The sequence below is a fragment of the Poecilia reticulata genome, linkage group LG13 (genome assembly GCF_000633615.1).
Source record: "Poecilia reticulata strain Guanapo linkage group LG13, Guppy_female_1.0+MT, whole genome shotgun sequence".
Lineage (NCBI taxonomy): Eukaryota > Metazoa > Chordata > Actinopteri > Cyprinodontiformes > Poeciliidae > Poecilia > Poecilia reticulata.
This window is the reverse complement of record NC_024343.1, coordinates 19,351,230-19,360,796: the sequence shown is the minus strand read 5'-3', so window position 1 is coordinate 19,360,796 and position 9,567 is coordinate 19,351,230. Positions and strand designations below refer to the sequence as shown.

At 42.3% G+C, this 9,567-nt stretch overlaps 1 protein-coding gene across 1 annotated transcript; it reads right to left on the bottom strand.

The window, feature by feature from the left end:
* Positions 1 to 4,513: 4,513 nt before the first annotated feature.
* LOC103474706 (ras-related protein Rap-2b) lies at positions 4,514 to 9,340 on the bottom strand. Its single transcript, XM_008425850.2, has 2 exons — positions 8,319 to 9,340; positions 4,514 to 5,957 (listed from the first exon to the last, which is right to left on the bottom strand). Exon 1 carries the CDS (start codon positions 8,936 to 8,938, stop codon positions 8,387 to 8,389), a length of 552 nt encoding a protein of 183 aa, XP_008424072.1. The 5' UTR covers positions 8,939 to 9,340; the 3' UTR covers positions 4,514 to 5,957; positions 8,319 to 8,386.
* Positions 9,341 to 9,567: the final 227 nt, after the last annotated feature.

Sequence of the window (9,567 nt, the reverse complement as noted above, 5' to 3'; positions counted from 1 at the left end):
AAACAAAGAACAGAGAGGACCGTAAGAGGCATAACTAATTCAACTCACGAAAGGCAAGTGCAAGGCCGAAGCATGTGATCATACGCAAACCACTTCGAGCTCAAGTTTCTCCATCCCTCTTCAATCCCCTTCTGCAGCGGCGGCTAAAGACATGCCCAGACATTACAGTTGAAGGAATGGTGGGAATGAGAGGAATTCTGGGGCATTCCCGTCTTGGCACAGCCAGCTCAGAGCGAGAAAACCACTCCCTGGTTTTCGAGCGAACGAGCGACTGCCAATCATGACCTCTCCTCCGTGGATTCTTATAATACGGATTGGGTGTAAATAGTTCAAGATTTTTGAAGTGAGGTTCTGTTGAAACATGAGTAAATATTTCAGCTGTCTCTTGGTGTGTTTTTTTTTTTTTTTTTTTTTTTTGGTGTCGGTCCAGATCCAGAAGCTAACGACAAGTCCAAGAGGGGCCAGGACAGCGACGGGCCTTCGTTACGTTAAAACACCAATCTCCAAATAATCACTGCGACTTTAGCAGGCGCCATTTTAAGAAGCTCAGAATAGTTTGTCACATTTGCACTAAGCAGTTGTCTGCATAGAAGCAGATCATTATCTATACAGGAAGATGAAGATACGAAATTGTACAAAATCACAGACACGCCAGTCTCGTGCAAGGTATTACGTGATTGTAACCTTTTAAGAAACCAACTTAAAATCATCCTGAACTGCTGGTTAAAGTTTATACTTGCGGGAAAAATCAGTCGGTTTCAGTCCAGAACGCCATTTAAGAGGACCCAGCTAGCAAACCCAAAAGCTGAGCGATGCGTTAGCTCCGGGCATCTGGACAAACACACAGCATGATGTTGGACTGTTGCAAGGACCCAAACTGCACTTGTGTTTAGAGTCACACACTGCATCCAAACTGGTGTGTGTGTGCATCTGTGTGTTCATGTGTGAGAGCAAAAAAAAAAACAACAAAAAAACAAAGCTCAACCAGCCTTAAAGGGTAAGACAAATAAGCCAAAGATGGCTATTTCTGCTGTTGTTATGGTGATGCAACAGGAAATGACAGTAGTAGAAGACGATAAAAAAAAAAAGCTACTTATCTACTTATAAACTAAAGGCGAGCACCAACACACAAGAGTGTTTGATAAATTACTGCAGAGAGTGGTCTGATGACGTGCCGCGGTTCTCCGATGGATGGAAAAGCGAGAACAAAACTAATAGGAGCAAATGGCTTCCAAAAGAGCCGTGCTCACTGCGACAAATGCAGCACACAACAGGAACATCTGCCAAGAAAAATAAGGAAGGCAAAACCAATCTGTTGAACACAAGAGCGCTTCAAAAATAGCCCGGTGACGCTTGGAGAGAAAGAGAAACCTGTAATTCAGCAAGGAGCCTGTATAGTGATTAAGTCCCATGTAAAAAGAAAAAAAAAATGCAAACACACACACACACACACCACCCACTCATGCTGTCTGTGTTGCTCCACTTCCTGTCAGAGCAACTGCAAAACACTTAAATTGAAACAGCAATATTCAAACTTAACCTTCAATTTTTAGGCTTGGGCTTAACTATTAAAAATATGTTGTTAATCCACCTTATCATAATAATAATAAGTCACTCAGAAATGAGTGATGAAACACACCAGCCACTATTCCAGCAGTGCCTGATCCCCATCACCCCCCATAGGTCACGAGGTCACCATGAAAACCCATACCACATCCCAAACCCCTGTGCCCCCCCCTCCCCACCAGAACCATGGCAACCACTATCACATGACCATTTCCCATGACCCAGCAACCGCCACCATGCCGGGTCACTTGAGAACGTAAGCCTCAACGATTTTCTGCCAGCGAATAAAAATCAGCAAATGCATAAAAAAAAAAAAAAAAAAAAAAAAAAGAACACTCAAATAATGCATAAAAGGTCACCGGGGAGAGCCTGATGGAAACACGGCCCGCAGAAGACTTTGGTTTTTACTGTTGTGCAACGAAAGAGATTTGGGAAGTGAAAGTTTGACCACTTTCCTCTTTATGAAAAGACAGATCAAAAGAAACAGGAACTCAAAAACAGGCACCCTTCTTCTCCAAAGGGCAAATTCTTCTGCTATCAGATGTTTACACCACAGCGAGATACTAAAACGGGGCTACGGCAGAGGCAGCAGCGGCGAGAGAGAGGTTAGCGTTTACTGTAACTGGGGGATTTAGCTGCACAAAACTTCCCCCTTTCATCCACTTACCACTCTGACTGGCTTTATTATTTTTAAGGCAGACTTTGACTTCAGTGCCGTCCTCGCCCGACTACACAATCTCTATCATGGCCTTGAAGGAAACATGCTATTAGCTTTGGCTTCACAGAGATAACGCAGCTGGAAAGCAGACACTGCTTCCAGTTGGATGTTTAACAGGGTTGGAGGAGGGGGTGTGATCTGTGAACTGCTATCAACAGTTTGACAAAATAAACGAAACCGAACATTAGGTGGTGAGGGTGTCTTGTTGGCTTTAAGAAATAAGAGAGAGAGGGAGAGAGAGAGAAGAAAAAAAAAATCAGTGTGCATATGTGAACACGCACACACCGTTTCTATTTTCTCTCCGAACACAGTTGGCAAATAATGTACAAGATCCTTGTGCACACATTATGGATGTTCATTTGGCAACGCAGAAGAAAATCACTTCCCAGTGATGAGAATGTACCCTAGAGATGGATGGAGAAATCAGCTGATGATCGAAATCAGACCACTTTCAGGTGGACTCGCCACTGATTTTTGAACTTGGAACTTGGACGAGCTCAAAGTTCAAAAATCAAAGGTTTTTCTGGTACAAATATTAGCCTGGCCATTGACTTGCTATGCAATTCCGCTCGATTCTCATCTCCCTCCAGAGCTCCGTCTGGGACTTCTCCCATTGAGCTGAATTCCTCCATTTAAACTTCAACCAGGACACTCAGCGAACAGAAGTTGTGAACGATGACAATGACTTCCCCCCCCCACCGTTTTAAAACTCTAATCTGCACTGCTTGTAATTTAGCAACAGCAGCAGAAGAAGTGAAGGAAGCCCTCAGTCGGCGTTAGCCAGGCTTACAAATACTGAATTAACATTTGCACCATCTTGTTTGACTTGCAGTGGACGGTTATTGTTTATGGCGCAGGCCTAACAATAGGCCTGCGCCTAACATTACACAAGTCAAGGCTAAACGTTAGCAATTGGGAAGCATTTAAAACTTCAACAGAGTCCACGCCTCTAGCTAGCAATCATTTCTCAATATCCAAGAATCCAGACTGGGTTGGTTTTCACCTGGCTAGCAAAATAACACCACCAGTTTTCTGGAGATTCCTGTGTCCACATTTTCCTTTTGTAATACTAGCCACACTAATCAATAAAAACGAGTTTTAAATGTCAACACCACAATGATTGTGTTTTTTTTTTATTGTCTCTGCTGCTAAAAAAAAAAAAAAACAACTTTGAAAGTCCTTCTTTACTTTGTGCAAGAGAAATCGCAGTTGTACAAAATAGGCACGGGCAGATCAAACCTTCTCAAAAACTGGAGATCAGAATCGCCCCCATAAAAAAAAATCCCACCAGTCGAGTCTTTCGCCATATCCCAAACCTCCCAGAGCTGCGCAGTCACACGGTGCACACGATGCTATGCTGCTTACGCGGAGCTAACAGATACCCCAAGCATGCAGCGTCCCACGCAGCAATCTGAGCCGGCGCAGGACACTGACAGGCAGACACATCTGCTCCAAGAGAGGCCGGACTCTATTTGGAGCTTATCTCGCGTTTGTTTACTCCGCACCCCTCCAGCCACGCTGCGCTCGGCCCAGTCTGGCGGGTTTAAGGTAGCGCTGGAAGGTAAACAGAAGCTGAATAGCGGCCGCTAATCAGTCCCACCCACCTCCTCTCCGCATCCCACGACTGCAGCTGGGATGTTCCGGTGCTACACCCACGCAGCTAAAGAGACATTCACCCAAAGAGCTGCAGCGCCTGGCCATGTCTCAGAAACGCTTCGGGAGATGCCGGGTGGATAGAAGGACTTTGAACTTGAGAACACGCTAAGGCGATATTCAACAAGCTTGTTGTGCACTTCAAGTCGTCTTTACAAGGTCCTGCTACTTCTGGAAACGTCCTTACAACAACGCACAATACTCAAATCATCTAGAACTGTGAAAACGAACAAGGCCAAGTTACTCATCTTGTTTTCAAACTACTCATAACAGATACACCCCGTGCTGGTTTTTTTTTTTCCTTCTCAGATAGACATTTTACGTCACAGTGGTTTCAGTGTTAGCCACAGAGAGTTTTGTTGTTGTAGCAGAAAGGACAGCGTGGCTCCGCAGCATGAGAATGAAAATTGAGAAAATTGGATTTTTGAGTTACCGAAAAGAAAAAAGAAAAAAAAAAACGAGTGGCTTTGATGTTTCTCTTAAAGCGACAAGTTACAGTTTGCTTGAAGCTTCGACGTGAATCTGTGGACACGAAACGCAGTGTACCAACAACAAAAGGTGCAGCATTTTTTTTCCCCCCCTGCTGACGGCCTACTTCCTGTTAGCTTGTTGATAACGTAAAGATTTATGCCATTCATACAATTCTGCGGTTTTGGGTTGAGGTTAGTCTACTTTAAGCTATAAACACCCTTGTAAACATTGTCATAACCGGATATTTTTGAGTATTTATGGAAGTTTCAAGAAGAGTTTTAGCCCTATCCCCAACTGGTCAAGACCAACATCATAAAGTTATAGCAGTAGATGTTAAAAAAACAAAAGCACAGCCTCAATTTTTTTTTCTTTTTTAAAAATGGAAATTGTATTAAAAGAATTGTCTTTAAAACAGCCAACTGTCGTATGGCTGATTTGAAATTAAACTTACAATCAGTTTAGATTCATCAACGGTACATCATCACATTTCCTGTTTAAAAACAACAACAACAAAAAAAAAAAAACTGAACAAACTGGATTCCTTTGAATAAACTGGTCTGAAAGGTTTAAGCGTTGTGCATTGTTACGACACCGAGGTGGGTTTCAGTACCTGTGCAATTCAACAGAAAAGAAATCTGGCCAGACCAAGCAGATGCCAAAGAATGCAAATATCACATGAAAAAAAAGAAAAAAGAAAAAAGATGGCGGCCAACGTAATACAAACAGATTTCCACCTTTTTTCTACTAACAACAAAAATGAAACCTGCTGTCGTTAATCAAGTTCACATAATCATCCCGAAGAAGAGTTCACAAGCTTGTGAATGGCCACGTCGACAGGGTTCTTTTGGTGATGCGTGTGTAGGTTGGCACAAAATCTGAACGGCTGATTTGTTTCGGAAAGGCACTCGACACAAGGGGCGATCAGGTCAGCGTCTCCATGGCGCTTCGGCTAGTGTGAAGGGAAAGATGAAAGAAAAAAGTGGCACTCGTATATATTCCACCGGCAGATATGTGGTTTTCTTTTGACTTTGGAAAGGAAGAGAAAACGGAGGATTTGGAGTGTCATGGAGCATTTCTCCCCCCTCCCTCTCCAAAAAAAATTGTCCTCCTCATCGACTGCAGTCATTTAACAAAATATATATTCTATCTCCCCGTCTTCTTCCCATACAGAAATACCCATTTTACGAGTTCCTCTAAAGTGTCAACCTTTGAATCTTTTTTTTTTTTGTGTTGTGTTGTTGTTTTGTCTTTTTTTTTTTTTTGTTTCCCGCTGGGAGTTTTAGTTCCGGTCGGAAAGCAGGGTTGGGATTTCTGAAACTCTCGATCCGACTCTGCGTTGACGTCGACGGTGGACGCTTTTGATTGTGCAGATACTCCGACCCAGCAGAATTCCTGAAGAGTGGGACCCTCCCCTCCGCCTCGGTCGCTCCCCTCCGCCTCCTCCTTCTTCACCTCCTCCTGTCCCCTGCAGCATTCCTCCCTTCATTTTCCTCCAAGGCCAGGGTGAGACACGAAGAAGAGCTCGACAGTACAGACTCGCTGCAACACACTGCCACCAAACAAGACACGAGAGAGGGGGTGAATTCACAACTTCACATGAAATATTGACAAAGTACATTTGCTTTCTAGGTTTATTTTGGGGATATTGAATGAATTAATTTTTTTTTTTTAATTATTGGTGAACTCTAAATGTGACCCAACTTCTGTGCTTAAGCTCATTCGTGAAATTACACATGCCGACTAGTTGGGCAACTCCCTCCTCTCTATGTTGAACAAATTCAGCAAACAGGTTTGTGAAGCTAATTAGGTCAGGGAGCTCTTGCTCTCGCAAGTTCTGCAAATTAGCTCCAAACTTCTGCAATCTCCTTTGTAAAACAATAAGCTTCATATGCCTTCCAGTAAGAACTATCCTGGCATTTGATTAGGAAATACTGGCAAAAAATTAAAATAAAGAAAATCTAACCCAATACTACGATCCGTCAATCCATAGTTTGAATACATCTTACTTGTTATTTTCTTTTTTTTTTTTGGGGTTTTTGTTTTTTTTAAATAGGTATACCAAGTTTTAAAAGTTACGCTTTTATTTCTCACGCACCAGTCAGCTGGCTGAAAGTGAGTTACTACCCTTTTTTTCTTTTTTCTGGCCTCTGAAAGCACCGAGTCGTGACACAGCAAACTATAGTAGCGCGGCCCATCACCTCCATTAAGGTATTGCCGTTTTAAAACCACTTTTTGTTAAGAACCCTAGTAGATTCTTTACTAGCAACAAGTCTGCATGCACTTCAGCTACTTAGCCGTGTCATCATCCACTCACAAGCAGCCATTTATCATCTGTAGCGGGTTGCACGATTGCTGATTCCAAGTGATAATCTAGAACGTACCAAGATTATCATGCATTACCTTTTTTGTTTTTGTTTTTTTGTTTCGTCATTCCTATTTGTGAAATACCAAGATTTGTGGTTAAAGTATTGGTCTAAAAAACACCGTTTGATTTACCTGAAGTTGAGAAAAGAATTCTAAAAGAATATTTAAAAAGCAATGAAATAGTCTTATCTCATCCAAAACATCGACGTATTTAATTTGTGAGCACACGCTTAATCACATCGCCCGCTTAAAAGATGACACATCTTTTATCTCAATTTCTCAATGTTGTCAGGACGAATATCTGAACGTGTTAAAACATTTCACTGTATTATTTAAGGAGAATGGTTTGACTTGACATATTTTGAGACTTGCAACACTTTAATATAAGCTGTGGAACATAATTTAGATCTGAATTACTTTCAGAACTTTTCTCCCCTTAATTATTAGCCGCCACACATGTTTTGGGTGATCTAGAGATCCCCTGATTAATACTTTTTGCATTTCTTACTAATATTGCTGTTTTTAATCTAGATTAAAAGCAGATTGGCAGAAAGCTATGACTATGCACTTTAAATTTACTACATTTAGACAGAGTTTACTTTTATAATTTTCCTTTAGTGTCACACATCAAAATCAAAATAACAAAAAAAAAAAAACAACAACAAAGTTTTCAGTTTGAAATTGAGTCAATTAGATCTGGTTAAACATTTTTGAAACAATGAAACAGGGATATTCAAACTTAATCCCATTTTACTTCCGGGCTACATCAGAGTGATAATCATCACTCTCCATTGAGGAAAGGCCGCTTTTTAGCTTCAGATGGTAATCTGCTAGCAAAATCTCCAAAAACTACAGGCTAGTTACCAGGCTAGCTACCTAAACTACGGATCAATCCTCCAATTTTCATTTGATTGGAAAGGCAATTAGTTAAAAACCTAATCTCCCTATACGCCGCCTTTTTCCATCATATTCATAAAACAAAATAAACTTCCATCATTCCAAAACTTGGACAAGTATAGTTGGTACATCAACCAGCCACGTTTCGATGCACTTTTCAGAGTATTTTTTGATGCATAAATGCAGGTGATCTCGTAAGTTCCTGGTGGAACTATAACTATATCTCTGTGATAAGTCATGTCTTGTTCTGAGTCCATTGCAGACATTAGGGGAAAAACATCATCTGAATCAGCAAGTCAGACCTCAAAGAAAATGGGAAATGAGTATCAGCATGCAGGAAAAGTTGGATCAGTACATCTCCTATTGTATACAACATCTACAAATATATTACATCTACAAATACAGGAGCTGTGGGGATATTTCCTCATTTTCTGCTTTAAAATGACAGGAGATTGAACACGTTGTGGATTTGTCAATAAAAAATGTATTGTAAAATGCAACAAAAACTAATATATTTCACCTAGGCCTATACCATAAGGGTCTCTTACCAGCCGATTCAGAAAGCCACCAAAACATATCAATAACATACGAATCACATGCTACAGAAATGTGACAGCTGTCTGTGGTGTTCGGTTGTGTGTAGACTTACCATTGCAAACCTAAAACCGAGTAGAGAATAAAACTTTATGATTGTCCTTTTTTTTTTTTTCTTTTTTCTTAAAGAATCACACAAGCCGAGCAGCACTTGCCGTCGCCATTTGGTGTGTTGGCATAGTTCATCTGTCGGACTATCTCTGCAAACAGTTCGTCCACCGACGTTTTATTTTTGGCTGAGGTTTCCATGAACGGGCAGTTCCACTCGTCCGCCAGAGCTTTCCCCTCACCGGACGAGACCTCCCTCTCGCCCTCCAGGTCCACTTTGTTTCCGACCAGGATCATTGGTACCCGCTCATACCGTTTGACCCGAATAATCTGGTCCCTCATGGGTTTGATGTCCTGGAAGCTCTGCTGGTTCACCAGACTGTAGACCAGGATGAAGCCCTGTCCGTTTTTGATGTAGAGGTCTCGCATGGAGGCGAACTGCTCGGTCCCTGCCGTGTCCAGGATCTCCAGCACGGACGGAGACGAGTCCACTTCGATCTCCTTTCGGTAGAAATCCTCTATCGTGGGGTCGTATTTCTCTATGAAGGAGCCAGTGACGAACTGGACGGTGAGCGCGGATTTCCCGACCCCGCCGGACCCGAGAACCACTACTTTGTACTCTCTCATGGCTCTCAAGGCAGCCGACGCTCCTGCTTCCTCTCCGCTGTTGAACCCGCTAGCCGCCCCTGCTGGCTTTCAAACCGCAGCCGCCAGCACTTTTCCGCGAGCTCTGGGGCGGTTAAAAAAATGGGGTGTGGCCGTCAACTGTCGCCGTTCGGGAAGTAAAATGCAGGTATTTCGGCTCCAGGCTCAGCATTTATACTGTAGCATGCTGAGGTCCCGACAACAGCCCAGCCGGTTCTCGTCCGAGCTTCCCCCGTTTTCCTTCACGCAGGCAGCCCCCGTGCGTTGACTGCTCTCATTGGCAGACGTCAAGCCACCCGTAGCATAAGCAATAGCGCTGTTGCTCACTTTCAAAATAAAAGCACTAAATTATAAAATAAACATTGATATTCAAAAATACATACTAGTTTACATTTCAGGCCCTAATAAAATAAAATAAAAATTTAATGCAGCTTTAAACTGTTATTTTTGACTAACTAGCATTATATTGTCGTAATAATACCCATGTGCATGGCGTTAGTTGCTTGAACTTCTGGTTTAATTCTTGTTTATTTCGCTAACTTGACACCAGTATGTCTCAGCCCTTCCTGCTCGCACTTTACGCATTTTGCGTCCTACGTCACCAAATAGAG

Excerpts from the sequence above, each read along its gene's own strand:
- LOC103474706 (XM_008425850.2), bottom strand. The coding sequence starts at position 8,938 with ATGAGAGAGTACAAAGTAGTGGTTCTCGGGTCCGGCGGGGTCGGGAAA.